This window comes from Pygocentrus nattereri, chromosome 1, assembly GCF_015220715.1.
Source record: "Pygocentrus nattereri isolate fPygNat1 chromosome 1, fPygNat1.pri, whole genome shotgun sequence".
NCBI lineage: Eukaryota > Metazoa > Chordata > Actinopteri > Characiformes > Serrasalmidae > Pygocentrus > Pygocentrus nattereri.
Genome location: NC_051211.1, coordinates 49,210,725 through 49,227,591, shown reverse-complemented (window position 1 = coordinate 49,227,591; position 16,867 = coordinate 49,210,725). Strand labels below are relative to the sequence as shown.

The window sequence follows — 16,867 nt, the reverse complement described above, 5'->3', positions numbered from 1 at the left end:
ATCCATGGATCCAACCTGCCATGTTTCAAAAGTCCAGGCTGGTAGAGGTGGTGTAATGGTGTTGGGAATGTTTTATCGAAATTATTTGGGCCCGTTAATATCAGTTACTGTTTGAATGCCACAGCTTACTTGAGTATTGTTGCTGACCATGTGCATCCCATCATGGGCACAATTTAGTCACAATTTTGTCTCACACTGGATTCATGAACATGACAATTCAGTGTTTTTCAGTGGCCTTCTCAGTCACCAGATCTTAATCCAATAGAACATCTATGGGATATGGTAGAACAGGAGCTTCACAGCATGAAAATCTGCAGAAATTTCATAATGCACTCATATAAACACAGACCAGAATCTAAAAGGAATGTTTCCAACATCTTGTGGAATCCATGCCGCTATGAAATGAGGCTGTGTTGATATCAAAAGGAGTCCCTACTCAGTATTGGTATAGTGTTCCTAGTAAAGCGCTCAGTGAGTATATGTCCATAGAACAAAGTTCATTAATTTGTCAATTAAGTTATCACTTGTTTACACTTAACAGATTTACAAAGACAAATAATTAACAAAGTCCTATATAATATTGATAAAGAAACTAACCAGGTCCAAGCACATACTGAGCAGAAAACATGTATCATACAAAAACAGCCAAAGGTCCAAAGTTCTCTTTCTGAAATAACCTTCTCACAAAAGTTTACCTGTTACATTTACTAACATTATTTCCACAAGAGGCATGCTCTGTTAATCAATTAATTCAACAGTCTAAATGTATGGTTTCTGATTTCAGTGATTTCAGTTTTGTCTCCTAATAGACATCATCTTGGTGAAGCTCATAACCAGGTCAGTTTATAAGGGAATTTAGCACTGGTCCAAAAAAGCAGGACGTTTGTACATTTGTTTTGGATTTTACAATGAACTCACAGTTAGAGCTACGTGATTGTGCGTCTGTACTGCTTTGTGCAGTGCGGTAATGCCATCTCTGGTTCTGAAGTCCAGGTGAGCTCCTCCACTCCTCAGAACTTTAATCAGCTCAGCACTTGAGTCTAACTGGGCCGCCAGGGTTAGTGGGGATTCTGAAACACAACACAAACACACAAAACACTTCAGCTTAAATCAAACAAAGCAGAAGTCAGCTTCTTTGCCAGTTTCTTGTTCATCACTTACATTCTGGGGCCTCAGGCCACTGTTACTAACATAAGAAGAATAATAATGTTACTGTCACTAATTGTAGTTAATCTTTGGCAGAATTTTTTCTGCTGTTAAGTTTTAAGCTCTAAGTTTATGTTTAACTATTTAGCTCTAAGTTTTAATAATTTAACAATGCAAAAATGTTACTGTAATACAAAACAGACAACATATACATGTTTTAGGTTATATATTTAATGTGATATTTGATAAAACATGACTACTAAAAGTCTTGGTCTTGACTCAGACTCAATGTGTTCCGGTTTTTGGATCCAGACTCAGGCCTAGCGGTCGTGACTACAACTTTATCTGTTGTAGCAAGCTACAAAAGCAGCATTTAGATCTGTTGAACACGTACTACTTCTGCTTGACATGAGCAAACTGGCAGCATAACCGCTACTGCAGAGGAGTACTGCAGAGTGGTGCAGCAAATTCTAGAGACATCTGTTTTCCAAACAGATAAATGGTTAAATGAGTCCCTTTGCTTAATAAAAAGGCAACTTACATTTATAAAAAAGCATGGTGCATTTGTAAACCCTCGACATCCTGATGTGTGATCAGGGAGTCATTTCAAGCCTGCTAGACGTACAGGGAAATTCATATGCAGCATGGAATTACAGCATGAAACTAGTATTTTATTTGATAACAGTCATGAATTAAAGAATTTAGATTTTTAAAAAGTTTTTCATTTCATTTTCATTATCATTGCTTATTTGAGTGTAATTTGGGAGCTCCAGAAATTATGCTTTTAATACTAGAGCTATTACAAAAATGACCTTTCCATTGAGAAAGATTGTAATGGCACGATGAGTCACTAGATCACGGAAAAAAAAAAAACTCTTCTCACCTCCACTATCTGAATCATGGAAGTTAGGATCTAGCCCTTTCTCCAGGAACCTGCAGACTTTCTCCACATTCCTCTGCTGAACACACTCCATAAATTTCTTCAGATTGGCCTGAAAGAAATGAACACAGCTTTAACTGAGAAATGAATATAAAGTATTAATTATGCTTTGACAAAATGCAGACATGTGTGACGTGTATTACCTTAGTATGGAGTTTGGCTAATTGCTTGTCATCCACATGGCTCTGAGTGTAAACACGTCTCTTATAGCGGAACTGCAGACACACACATGAGGTGCCACAGATCATAAACATCAAAGAAGTAATCCAATGTTTTTTTCAACCTAATCTATATGTACCTTAGTTGTATACATCTGATTAACACAAACAATAATTTCAATGCTTTTCTGTGTACCTTAAAAAGAACAGAAAACCTGTTCACTCAAACACACATAACAGAAGTGAAAGGGCTGCTGCTTAATTTTGTTAATGTAACATTTATGCGAAACATATTTGTACATAAAATCCTAAATCTGTACATTTCTTTTCTAGTGATGGGACTAGTTTTCCAGAGGGAGAAATTCTTGATAGCATGTTACCAACACAATGTTGTGGATGGAGTTTTCACAGGTTACTACCTGCATGGATGCTAGAAAACCTCAGGGAAAGCGAGAGTAACCTGAACTGCTTTTTTTTCTACTGTGCTGCTCCAGTCTTCAAAAGTTGGATAAAACTTCATAAGAGCATATTTGGTAAGACTTTCTCTCACTATATTGCCAAAAGTATGCACTCATCTGCCTCCACATGCACTTGAGTGACATCCCATTCTAAATCCATAGGGTTTAATATGATGTCAGCCCATCCTTTGCAGCTATAACAGCTTCAACTTTTCTGGGAACGCTTTCCACAAGGGTTGGGAGTGTGTTTATGGGAATTTTTGCCCGTTCTTCCAGAAGCGCATTTGTGAGGTCAGACATTGATGTTGGATGAGAAGGCCCACAGGTGTTCTATCGGCTTGAGGTCAGGACTCTGTGCAGGCCAGTCAAGCCACACCAAACTTGCTCAGGTCTTTATGGACCTTGCTTTGCGCAGTCATGTTGGAACAGGAAGGGGCCGTCCCTAAACTGTTCCCACAAAGTTGGGAGCATGAAATTGCCCAAAACCTCTTGGTCTGCTGAAGCATTAAGAGTTCCTTTCACTGAAACTTAAGGGCCGAGCCCAACTCCTTTAAAACAACCCCACACCATAATCCCCCCTCCACCAAACTTTACACTTGGCACAACGAAGTCAGACAAGTACCGTTCTCCTGGCAACTGCCAAACCCAGACTCATCCATCAGATTGCCAAACAGAGAAGTGTGATTCATCACTCCAAAGAACACATCTCCACTGCTCTAGAGTCCAGTGGCGACGCTTTACACCACTGCATTCGATGCTTTGCATTGCACTTGGTGATGTTAAGCTTGGATGCAGCTGCTCAGCCATGGAAACCCATTCCATGAAGCTCTCTACGCTGTTCTTGAGCTAATCTGAAGGCCACATGAAGTTTGGAGGTCTGTTTTGGAGCGATTGACTCTGCAGAAAGTTGGTGACCTCTGTGCACTATGCTCCTCAGTATCCGCTGACCCCACTCTGTCATTTTACGTGGCTGACCACTTCGTGGCTGAGTTGCTGTCGTTCCCAATCGCTTCCACTTTGTTATAGGAAGGAAATTTCATGACCACACGTTTTTTTATATACCCATGGCCATGGAAGTGATTGGAACACCTGAATTCAATGATGTGGATGGATGAGTGAATACTTTTGGCAATATAGTTTATCTGTCTCATCCTAAGACTACTGTAATTAAGTTACTGATAGTAGTGTTGAGGAAGTTACTCAATTAAATGATGAACAATGAATAATTACATCTCTCAAACTGTAATTAAGTTAATTTACTTATACCTCCTGGAAAATGTTAATCTCACTACTCATAACTTTATTTTTATGTTAATCTGTAAAACCATATTGTCTGTACTAGTTGGAAAGTAAAGGGAAAATCCAACAGTCCTTTAAGCACCTTATTTAGAAAGAAATAGCCAACCACAATATATATGTGTGTGTGTGTGTGTGTACCTCTAGGTAAGGTACAGGCGTGACAGTAGGGAAGGGATACTCTCTGAGCAGTCTCTCTTCATCTAGGAACTTGCCGGCTCGGCCGTTGAAGGCTGGGAGGTAGAGGCCATAGTTCAGCACATCTGTCAGGCTCTGGGTCAGAGTGACCAGGACTCGCTGCTTACAAACCCACACTGGAGCCTCCAAGTCCAAACGCAGACATTTCTGTATAAACAAAGATTAAATGCGCGCACACACACACACACACACACACACACACACACACACACACACACACACACACACACACACACACACACACACACACACAGGCACAAAACGTTTCATTCCATTTGTGTTAATGTGTAATGGGTTTGGTTTATAGAGATTATAATAAACTATTGCTCCAATACGATTTTGCAGTGGGCCATCAGTGGGCCCTCAGCGGACCATCAGGATCGTTCAGTGTATGTTCAAAGACTCTTAGCCTTCATTGTGCTTTCCTCTCACAGAGAGTAGCTCTTAATTTACCCCGTTCTTTTCATTTTAAGTCTAGTGAAGTCTAGTGAATGCAAATGTTTTCCTTCCCAAAAATCCCAGTCTAGTCCACCTGCACTGTACAGTTTTGAGTTTTACCTGCTCTAACAAAAGACAGCTAAAGACGAGGATTATAATTAGCTAATGACATGATTCGAGTGTGCTAGCGCAGGGAAAACACTAAGCCATGCAGTGAATGGAGGACTCATAAGACTGGAGTTGGGAAACACAGATCACACTGAAACACAGTGTCACACTGAATGCCTGACACACATTTATTCTGAATGGGAACAGGATAAAGTAACTGCACTGGCAGTTATTTCCAGCCAAACTGATTTTGTACACTGCAAAAGCAATCCATATATACAGAGAAATGCAAAGTGCACAAGAGAATCATATGCATACTGCAGCCACATACACCAAGTCAACAGCTGTGTCTGTGTCCATCCCGAGAGCACTTTCTCTTTATTTTCTGTGTGCAGCCATTTGAAGCAAAGGACAGAAAGAGTGGGAAAGAAGTATGCTGTGTGTTTCTGAAAGAGAGAGAGAGATAGAGAAAGACAGAGACAGAAAGAGAGAGAGAGAGAGAGAGAGAACACATCACGCAGTATGGTGATGCCATCTCTGGTCTCTGCTCGTGAACTCCAGCCAATCTCCTCCACTCCTCAGAACTTTAATCACAGAGGACACTTGGAGCACTCACCGTCTGCTGAAGGTCGGGGATTCCAATGCGGATAATGACGACGTTTCCGTGGAGATCCTCCATGGGTTCGGTGGAGGCGGATTTGGTCCCAGGAGAGGCCCGAATGCTGTCGTCTCCGTGGTTACCGTTGGTAGGGGTGTGCTGTTGCCGCGGCCTATCGGGAGCCTCATGTTTGCCGTCGGCAGGAGGACTCATAGGCATGCTCTGGGAATGCGCGTGTGTGTGTGCGTGTGGGTGTGTGTGCGCTGCTCAACACGCTGGCCTCACAACCCTACAAACATAGCACACACACAGAGCTTCTCAGGGTGTCTTGTAATCAGGTCATTTTTCTCTTTTTTTGCATGTTCACAGTGAGCAGCATATTTCAATTTGTGTTTGAGTCTGCATTTGTGTGTGTGAGACTTGAAGTCCACTGGTTGTGAGTGGTTGCCATGGACACTGTGAAGCAGATCCATTTGGGAATAATGGAATTTCAGGGAACCCTGTATCTCATGTTACCATGGCAACGCTGCACTGTGCTTGTTCTGCTGAGCTACGACTCCTCCACTTCCTCTTTTGAGAGGCCACACACTGTGCTGGCCCTACCCGCTCAGACAACATCAGCAACCCCCAACACACACACAGCAGGCACTCACTTTATATACCACGCAGACCACTACCTTCACAGAAAATCTCAAGTCGCGCACACACACAACTGTTCCTGCCACTAGTAACTTATACAGCCACGTTTCCCACCGCCCACACAAACGCACATGTGCAATCACACACCCGGCGGCACCATGCAAGAAAGTCCCTCGCTATTGTCCTGGAAGGCAAAGAGGAAGTCCTCTATTATATAACAGACAGAAGCAGGAGAGCACGGAAGACGGAAAGAACCACAAGGCCAAGAGGTGAGTTGGCCTTCATCATAAGTAGCTACCACCATCATCTTCCTCATTATTACTGCTGATATCTAACTTACCAAAAATACACCCCACAATCGAGAGAACTATGAGCACTTCAAAACATTCACAAATGCTCATACATATCCTGTCATAATATTAATAGGCCTATTTGTCATGATGTGGTCCCCTATGTGACAGACAGAACCACCCACAGCATTTTTCAGCTTGGAATATCACGTCTCTCTGAAGACGATCATCAAATTATTGACAGTTAAAATCATGACTGCGACAGAACTTCACAGGAATTTCAATACTCACATGAAGTATATTCAAACACTGATTGAAAGCATCAAAACACAATTGAAAAATGATAAGAATGTCCGTCATCTAATGAGAGTACATATTATTCACCTTCCCATATGAAGCTTGCTGTAGGACTGTGGATATGTCTGCTGCCCTGGGATCTTCAGAACACTCCAAAATTTTCCAAGATCAGCGTCCAATGTCATGAAAGTGTCCTCACAGTTTTTCCGTTATTTCACTTTCGCGTCACAAGAACAGAACTGAATTTCTCAGTGGTTCCTGTGAACTTTGAGACTTCAGGAAACTTCAAGCCCAACCCTGAAGCTGTGAGGCAGAAAGCAGGAAAACTAGCAGGAAAAAGGAAACTGTAACAGGAAAGGCTCCATTCCCTGCACTGCACACTTCAGCCAACCAGCTGGCTCCTTTCAAACACCTCTGCCAATAAGAGGCCTTGTTTTCAATACGTTAACCAATAACCCATGTCTAAAGAAAATAACAGACTAATACTCAGTATCTGCTTTAATGCATCAGCTTGGTTGGAGGCCGATCCTACTATGACTATAACTCCTATTCCCATTTAACAACCCAGTGGGCATGAGGTACGTTAATCAAAAATACAAGATTATTAGTTCAAACCATGTAGAGCTCTAAAGAATACTGATCTACAAGGATCCTAAAGGATTCGTGGCTTGGACATATAGTTCTATGAAAAAGTTATGATTTGGTTGAAGTTTTCACACTCTTATTACACACATATCTTGCTTAAAGTTGGCTGTTGTGGGCTCACGAGTGGTGCAACCATCTAAGTCTTGTCCCTATTATCAGGAGATTGTGAGTTTGATCCCTGGTGATGCTAAAGGAATCCGTGGCCGGGAGTCAGGGATCGAACTCACAGGAATCCGTGGCCGGGAGTCCTAGAGAGCACAAGTGGCCTCGCTCTCTCTGGGTGGGTAGGATGCCCCCCCTTCTCCCCCCATCACTCAACGCAATGCTAGTCAGCACAGGCGTCTGTTAGCTGATATAACAGATCTGGTGGTTGGTGCTTTCCTCCGAACACGTTCAGCTGTCCAGTAATGTTGCATGAGCGGCAGTTTGAAAAGATGTGGTGGTGCTTCACAGGTCTCGGAGGAAGCCTGTGCTAGCCTTTGCCCTCCTAGCATTGGTAGTATTGTGTGACTGGGGGAGTCCTAACTAGTGGGTGGAATTGGAGAAGATTAAATTGGGAAGAAAACTGGGTAAGAAAAAAAATGGCTGTTGCAAATTCCAGTCCTGGTGACCCTGTTTTTGTGTTTATTCTTATCTATATACCTGTCCCAGCCCACAAGGAGCTTTAATCAGGCATGCTCAATGAGACAAAACATAAAAATATTGTGTTGTTGCTTAACCCAGAAGATTACTATATTAAGAAAACTTAATCTGATTATTTTATGTTACTTTGAATTACTTGTCTTTTTAAAGTTGTGTAATGAAATAAAGACAAGAGAGAAAGTTTTAACAAAAACTTATCACAAGGTAAAGAGGAAGACTACTATATTTTATAAAACACAATAGCAGATTGTAGATGACTTAATTGTCAGTGCTTTATGTGTGATATGCACGTCTCCAATTAAAATTCGGGTATTCAAATTACACTGAACAAAAATATGCTATTTTTTTGGTTTTGCTCATATTTTGCAACAAAGAAATCATTTTTTCCCCTAGAAATGCTTCACACTGCTACAGGTACATTGTGGTCACAACAGATGCCAATGTGGGAATTCTGTTTCATGTCCCAATGTACAGAAATATTACAAATATAAAGGTGACCAATTGGTACGGTATAAATGGTGAGTTTAAACTCACGGGTAGTAAAAAGGTGAAAAGTCTGGAAAACAAGGAATAGCTCCCCAACAGTCATTCTTCGTGATTTTAAATGAAAAACTGGTACATTGGTACTCTGAGACTAAAAGCTCTGAGATTTAAACAGAGGGAAACAGGTGATGTAGAATGATTCAGTTCATTGAGTTATGCAAATAAAAATATATATGCAAATAAAATATAGTCAAAAACTACCTACTCCTCTCCTGCACTTTTGTCTTATTTATTAAAAATCAGTTGCTGACCATACCAAAACCAAAATATCAATCAGGCAGAAATCATCTTTAGGGACCCTTCATGAACAGTAATTATAAAAAGAGAATATTTGTGTTCTTTCTGCTAAAAGGCTCTATACTGGCTCATAGGGCTTCATATTGGTGTGTTGTGCTTTCACCTGGATGATTGCAGTTTGTGATGTAATTTGTATATGGTTCCTTAGTTTCCAGCAGTTTTGGCATTAATTTCACACAAAATGTAAGGGTAAGCTGATTGTCTAAGTTAAAAATAATGACAATTTAAACGTTAACATTTCACTCCCATCATTCAAAACTACTGAAGAAAGAAATTATTTATGTGAATATGAAACCAACTCATAAAACTTTGCCCTATTTTTCTGCTTTGGAACTTTTAGTTCGTGTTAGTTCACTTTAGCATTAAAATATGGTGGGTTAGTAGAAGTTTGATATATTGTTGGTTAATCTCTAAAATTTTATATAGCAACAAATAAGAATAAAAGCGTTTACTCTTAGTCAGATCCGTTTACTGTTGTAGAATCTGGCAATTAAGAAATGCAGAGAAAATGCCAGGTTAAACATTTAGGTAACTCTGGGGGGAAAGCTGCAGATTTTAATGCTGCAAATAAAATGAAAATGTTTACTAAAATTTCTATGGATTGCCTGAATAAAACCCCACAAATTGTTCCTGAAGAGGGGAGATTCTTCACAATTCTTTGCTGGCAGCAGCATACTTCTAATCTACACTATATACATTATAAACTCCTCCAATATATATATATATATATATATATATATATATATATATATATATATATATATATATATATATATATACATATATGTTCATGTATAACATAGAAGGTGATATGAGTCTGCACGTGTGAAGTTTGAATGTTACCTTACTGGTAATTTTCTGTAACTTTTTTCTGTAACTGTAACTGAATAGTTACTTTTTTGGTATCCAGTTTACATACTGCTGATGCATGTATTCCATTACTACCCAACACTACAAGGGTCCTCTATGAGCATCCCCTAGCTGCTTAAGGGATGTTGCACAATGCTTATTCTTCTCTTACTTTCTTCCAAAATCACTATGACCTTAAAAGTGAGTAAAAGTGACTACTTATTTGCCACGTTATGTACATATATTTATGTTGCGCTGGTATGAGTGGATCAGACACAGCTGTGCTGCTGCAGTTTTGAAACACTTCAGTGTCATTGTGGGACAGAGAAGAGTGTAATAGAGTGGACAGTGAGTGGGCACAGTGTTTAAATTCCCCAGCAGCACTGCTGTGTCTAATCTACTTGCACCAGCGCAACACAACCCAATGCACCACCGCACACATCGATGTCAGTGCTGAGAATGATCCACCACCCAAATAATACCTGCTCTGTGGTGGTCCTGACCACTGAAGAACATGGTAAAAGCGAGCTAAGAAAGTATGCAGTCTGTAATTGTAGAGCTACTAAGTGCATCTCTGTGGTGGACTGATGGAGCTGGTCAAATGGACAATAAGAGTAGAAACAAGAAGGTGGTTTTAATATTATTAATGACTGGTGTAGACAGATAAACAGACAGGTACATTATGCATTAAAAAGCCTGTAGATGCCTGCTCATCCAACATTTGTTTGAAATCGAGGGTACTAATAGGATGTTTGTCCCCTCTACTACTCTGAGTTTACACTAGACATTGAAACTTTTTTGTAATGTTTTATTTGAACTCAGTCTCAGGAGCATTAATGAGGTTACTGATGTTAGATTTAGATCACAAAGGCACTCCAATTTATCCCAAAAGCTTCACAACCCAAAGTGGGGGTTGGGGTGGGGGCTCTATATCCCTCTAGCTGGTGCCTGTCATTGGGCATGGTGACTAGTCATTCTATTGCAAATTCTTTCTATGGAGGTTATACAAGCTGTGTGCGCACAATTGAATGCCTGTGTCAGCAACATTTGCACCTTAAAGTAGCTGTATGCTCTGATTAGGAGTGTGTCTGACATTTTCGGACATCCTGTATAGTGGTAAACGATACAGTACCGTACAAAAGATTTTAACATTTTGTAATAACTATGATGGCTGTTATTTTATTCAGTAGTAACACACAGCAGAATTTAAGATGTTTTATTTATAAAATTAATTTCTGAAATTCTGTGGGAATATCAATAAATTATTAAATGATAAATAACACACTGTAGTACTGATTGACATTCCTTGACTATCTGCTTCAAGACTGGATAACTATTTGTAAAAGATAGAATATCTTAATTGTTATGGAATCATCTACAACTCTGTTCATCACTCTGAACATGCAATGCCTTTTGTGCCAATTTTATAGCTACCTACAATTCAGTTGAAACCTATAAAGTTGCACAGTACTAATATCATGTTAGAATCATTTTTCACATAAATCTTCAACACGCTGGTTGATATTATAGAAAACACTGAACTTTTGAATGGTGATTCCAAGCTTCTAAACAGTAGTGTAGACTGATACAGGTAAAGACAATAGGTAGGTTCTGGAGGGATGAATATAAGCTGCCGCTCAGTGGTTCTCCACTTTACATACACATCAAAAGCACACCCACTCACGTACACATTCACAAAAACATACGTACTTTGACTATTTAGAAAAGAGGCAAAACACTCATCATTTGCAGACCTTGGGCATCTGCAGTCTCCAGAAATCTCCATTGGGCCTGTTTTCAACCTCAGCCCTTCTGACCATGGAATCCACTTCCTGTGATCTCAGCCCCACTTCCTGCCCCTCTTCCCTGCTGGATTGAGCTGAGGCTCCTCGGGATGTTTTGACAGGAAGTGAAGGAAAGCCTGTGCTCTGCTGATAGCTTAGCCTTTTCCTACACTACACACACACACACACACACACCCACACACACACACACACACACTGACAGCAAGACAGAAATAAAAGTGGCTGCCACCCACCCACATACACCCCTGATCAATCCTAAATGCATACAGAGTGACAGGATTAAAAATATCTCTTCTGGCTGAAGGGGCAGCATGTGAGTACTCTGGGACATTCATGAAAACTCCCAGATAGAGCACATTTAGCTGTCAGCTTCTACTGCCAAGTGATGCTAAAGTACACCTATAAGTATGCATATTATCTCACTGTCAACTTGCAAGTATTGCAGGTAAACACTCACCATCCTTACTCACCATCCCAGTACATCAGACTTAGAGGAAGTCACAACTGCCGCCACACTTACTCTGTTACATAAGAGCTGCCTTGAAGTCTGTGAAAGCCTCCAGAGGAGGGGAAAAGGTAAGTAGGCAAAGAGCCCTCTCCTCTTTAAAGCGGGAGACTGCACCTGCCAGCACAGATGCTTTCACCAGTTTAAAAAGTGCTTTTGGACTCTGAGAGTACTCACAAGTCATGAAGCTAATTGCAATCCTTCTGCCTTCATTTCAAAGGTGACTATCAGTGCCTATTGGAAAGGAACAAAATCCTCCACTTAATGCAACATTTTCAGGCCAAAACGACTGCTTTACTTTGCATGATCAGCACGCTGGGTTTCGTCAGAGACCGTCTTACATGAACATCCAGCTATTATATATGCAACCTGTTTAATTCATCACTCTCATAATTACACAGCATACACATAGTTTCACAGTAGTTACTGACATGACATGAATATTATGTTTTAATAGTAATAACTGAATAATAAGCCTTAAGGGTTAAGTGTTGCTTGTGGGGACACTCACAATGCAATCTGAACACCCAAAAAAGGCAACTGGCGTTTTACAAAGACGGACCTAAAATATTCAAGTTACCACAAACACACATGCCTACACGGAGACACACACACACGCGCGCGCGCGCGCACACACACACACGCCCTCTCCCAACCCCCTATTTTCGCCCTTCTACTCACACTCTGAAGCTGTGCTCCTTTAATTTGTGTCCCCTTTAGCACGCCCATGTAGAGTGGTTGCGCTGTGGCAGGGCTGTGAGCGCGCGTGGGCGTGCGCGTCTCACCTCATCGCGCGGAGAACCTCCATCACTCGCGGTGCGTGTGAATTCACATGCTAGCGAAGTGCTGTCACTGCATCCCAATACCGCCGCACCTCTCCAAGTGCTCGCTCATCGCTATGGCAACCGGGAGAAAAATGGTTCGCTGGGAAACTTTACTTGCTTTTTCTTTTTTTTCTCTCTTTTAAAGGGCCAGTGCGGCGATGTGGAGCAAGCGCGCACCACAGAGAGACAGAAGACTGGATGAACGCATGGAGGAGAGGAAATGTTTGAAGTGGGGGTGGAGAGAAGATGGGGAGATGAAGGGAGATGAGAGAGAGAGAGAGAGAAAGAGAGAGAGAGAGAGAGAGAGATTGGGAGAAGGGGAGAGGGAGACGAAGAGAGGAGTGTGTGTGTGTGTGAGAGAAAAAGAGAGAAAGGGGGAAAGAGGGTGAAGACAGGGAGGGATGAAGAGAGAGAGAGAAAAGGGGAGAGAGTGAGAGACAGAAACAGAGAAAAGGACAGTGTGAGAGATGGAGAGAAATAGCGAGGAGGAGTGAAAGGGAGAGGTAGAGAAAAAGGGGAGAGGGGGAGTGAGAGAGAGAGAGAGAGGGAGAAGGAAAGAAAAGAGGGGAGAGCAACGGTTTCAGTGTGTAGGCGTTGGGGCTGTAAGGATCGGCCTCAGTCACGACAGAAATCAGGAAGACACAAGGTAGCGACAGGTAATGAGTCTGAGGAGCGCAAGAGAGAGTGCATGTGTGATGTACCATGATAAAGGCTGTAAACACACAGCACCCACATGTAAAATGAATTCATGCCGGCGGGGATGTCTAACAGACCTTTAACAAGATTGGCACCCTCACCACAAGAACTGAAAATCTATTTAGAAGCCCCCCACACAGACACTCACACGGCGCCTGCTGGGTAAAAGTGTCTTACAATCTCTCAGATTGAACAATGTGGCTGTGTACACCCATTGAAAGTGTATGCGGTGAAAATGAGTCCTAAAGAGCATCATAATCACGTCCACTCGTTCATATACACACGCAGATATATTATCCTCACTCACAGTCAAGTTAGAAAACCGAAAATCAGTTAAAGTGCAAGAAAAAAAACTTACCCTATATAACCAGGACTCTCATAGCATACCATCTCGGCTTCCTCTCCGAGAATCCGTCTCTGCTCTGTGTGAGTATATGCGTGTGTTTATGTGAGCGTGTGTGTGTGAGTGTGTGTGTGAGTGTGTGTGTGTGTGTGTGTGTGTGAGTGTGTATATGTGAGTATGCGTATTTGTAAGTGCATGTGTGTATGAGAGAGAGGGGGGAACAGAAAGATAGGAGGGAGAAAGGGAGAGAGAAAGATGGAGAGGGACAGGGAGAGAGAGAGATGTAGGGAGAAGGATGGCAAGAGGGAGAGATAGAGAGAAAGAAAGAGAGAAAGAGAGAGGGAGAGTAAGAGAGACAGGGAGAGGAGAAAGACAGAAAGAAAGAGAGAGAGAGAGAGAGAGAGAGGGAGAGAGAGAGAGGGAGAGAGTGCGGAGGCAGAAAGACTGTTACTGTATGACAGGAATGCTCAGCTCAGCCCACACAGTGCAAGCATGATACACTGACTAGCTGTGTGTGAGTGAGTGAGTGTGTGCGCGCGCTTGTTCAGAGAGAGAGAGAGAGAGAGAGAGAGAGAGGGAGCAAGAGAGAGGGGGAGAGAAAAAGAGATGCAGGCCTTGCCCACGCAGTGGAGTGGGAGAGTGAGCCTGCCTCTCTCTCTCTCTCTCTCTCTCTCTCTCTCTCTCGTTCTCTCTCTCTCTCTGCCTCCTTCTCACTCTCTCAACAGCTATAATAAGAGAGAAAAGGAACTGGTCAGAACAAGAAGGGGAATGAATGAGAAAGAAGAGAGCAGAGAAGGAGAGATAGAGTGTGAGAGAGAGGCAGTGGTACTGATGTGACTGACTGGCTCAGTGACATAGAAACTTTGTCAGCAAAAATGTGTGGATCATCAAAAATAGGAAATCAAATGCTAATCATCGCCATGGCAACCCACTAAATGTAAACATCAGCAGTCTGCTGGTGTGTGGGCGTGCTTCTTTCAGTGTGTGTCTGATGTTCTGATCACAACAATATGATTCTCCCCGAAGGTCACAAGTATGACACACGCAATTATGTAATTCACACTCACGAGAACGTGCACACATGCACTTCAACATGTGTACAGTCAGACTAGGACCAACACTAATCACACAAAACACCCAGACAAATACTCACACATATGTAATGTATAAGACATATATGTATAAGACAAGCTGCAATGGTGTTACATCTTCAAGTGCTCCCTCTGTTTATTCCAAAAGCAAAATATGGGTCACAGAACCAGACAGAGCGTCCTCAAAGCGTGCCAATTACGTTCTACATATCAATGAAACCACCAAATTTCACATGCCAATAAACAGCATATGTGAGATCACAGTGCCCAACATCAAATTAAAAGCCTTAGAGACATGCTAAGGGCAGCTGCACAAGGGGCCCCTCTCAGCTATGCACTTGTCCCTAGCACGGAGCTGCATGAGAGGGCCCTCATAACTCATCCGAATGCATCCTAGTCTGAGCTGTGTTGTGTTTGGGGGCCACCTCCTGGATGAGATCTATAAGGTCGCTCTTTTCCAGGCATGCTCGGCACTCCTCTCCCCACGAAGCCAGCACTCTCTTCAGGTCCAGCACCCGCATCTTTGACAGAGCCTCTCGGCTCCAGTCCAGCACCTGTTGCTCTGGAACACGCAAGCACACAACTGTATGAATTTAGCAACATTTGTAGGAATGTTCATTCACTACATAACCATTTTTCTCATTTCCTTAACTGCTGGAAACAGTTCAAGAAAGAGAGAGAATGCAAACTCATAAAGCAGAATGAGATTTATTTCCCAATGTTATTTAAAAATTATGTGCCAAAATTATTTTTAGAAAAAAGAAAGTAACTGGTTAAGGTTACAAGGGTTGTTCTTGTAAGAATCTGTTCAATTTCTGTAAGCTTTTCCAGTTACACTTCAATGTTTATAAAACATCAAAAATAAATATGTAAACATGAGAAATAAATAAGTTTGTACTTTTTTTCACACACACAGGGAATGAGGCGTGAGGAAGTCATACCATATTGTAAGTCACAGATCTGCTGGTCTCTCTGCTGGAGCCGCTGGCAGATCTTTTGCACTGGGACGTGGGCACTGAGGGGGCGACTCACCTCCCCGGTCACTTTGGCAGCTGCATCACTTGAGGCTCCAAGGTAATAACACTGTGATACGAGAGAGAGAGAGAGAGAGAGAGAGAGAGAGAGAGAGAGAGGTAAACAGCGAGGGGGGGAGAATGCACAAGAGAGCCCCAGTACACGTGTTTGTACAGTATGTATGTGCATGTGCCATACTAGCCGGTTCTCTTTCCCTGTAGCTTCAGCACAGGCTTTCATAAGTCCTTCCTCTACAAGTGCTGTGGACAGCTCCTTATGAGAGGCCACCAGGGACTGGTAGAGGCGGTCCAAAAACCCCACACACACTGCATGGGACACACACACACAGTTTAAAAATACAAGAAATTCACACTAGCAAGCAGCTAGCTGATTCCTACTTTGCATTACAATTTCAGAGAATGTTAAAGAACCTAGATGGAATCATTACAAGTGTCAGGGTGGATATTGATGCTGTTATGATAATGCAAGACACTACACTATTCATATATATGCACGTTTACATCTCATTACGTACACTGTTAGTACATTGGAGCTGCTTCACAAGTTGATGCAAGCTTAACTTACAATACACTTATATGGCATGTTTAAGGGTTAAGAACAACCATCTCCCCACAAACGTGCAACGCCTTTCATCTCCGTCCATTTAGTCTTTGTGGTGATTTAGCACGAGAACTTTAAGCAGGCAGGTTTTGGCAGATCTTACTGGGGATTGATGCGATTTCCCATCTCAGAAACATTCAAGTAGGCGACGCAGCTTAAAGAGGACACGTTCTGGTTTTAAACTTCATGCACTTTAGTCTCTGACCAATTCACTGTGTTGCTATTTTTACACGCAGAGATTCGTTCGCTGCGAGCTCGCCACGTCCACCTCACCTTCGCATTCCTCTGCACCGGTAACTGCGAAAACAACACATAAGAGAAACAGGACGTCGACAGCGTTCGTTACAGACATGGCTGTTTAGGTTTATTCAGCACTGACGCACCGAGCACTCCGTGCGGACTCCAGCTCCCAGACCCCCACGACCA

At 42.1% G+C, this 16,867-nt stretch overlaps 2 protein-coding genes across 14 annotated transcripts in view; both read right to left on the bottom strand.

The window, feature by feature from the left end:
- shank3b (SH3 and multiple ankyrin repeat domains 3b) overlaps positions 1–13,899 on the bottom strand; it is a 34,750-nt gene extending 20,851 nt beyond the window's left edge. For 8 of the 13 annotated variants that reach the window (XR_005130987.1, XM_037542965.1, XM_017698927.2 and 5 more), the window contains exons 1-6: positions 6,654–6,864; positions 5,359–5,629; positions 4,140–4,343; positions 2,230–2,301; positions 2,030–2,138; positions 919–1,070 (exon numbers count right to left, since the gene is read on the bottom strand). Coding sequence is in view for 12 of the 13 variants with exons in the window: in XM_037542965.1 (XP_037398862.1) it covers positions 919–1,070; positions 2,030–2,138; positions 2,230–2,301; positions 4,140–4,343; positions 5,359–5,559 (738 nt within the window). In the remaining variant the exon portion in view is untranslated. Of the gene's footprint in view, positions 1–918; positions 1,071–2,029; positions 2,139–2,229; positions 2,302–4,139; positions 4,344–5,358; positions 5,630–6,653; positions 6,865–12,533; positions 12,914–13,730 lie in introns of those variants that run through there. The other 5 variants (XM_037542971.1, XM_017698928.2, XM_037542966.1 and 2 more) reach the window with 4 other exon arrangements.
- A 1,018-nt stretch (positions 13,900–14,917) lies between these two features.
- On the bottom strand, positions 14,918–16,867 carry cdnf (cerebral dopamine neurotrophic factor). The gene is made up of 4 exons (XM_017698825.2): positions 16,715–16,867; positions 16,019–16,146; positions 15,748–15,889; positions 14,918–15,368 (listed from the first exon to the last, which is right to left on the bottom strand). Exons 1-4 carry the CDS (start codon positions 16,791–16,793, stop codon positions 15,178–15,180), a joined length of 540 nt encoding a protein of 179 aa, XP_017554314.1. The 5' UTR covers positions 16,794–16,867; the 3' UTR covers positions 14,918–15,177.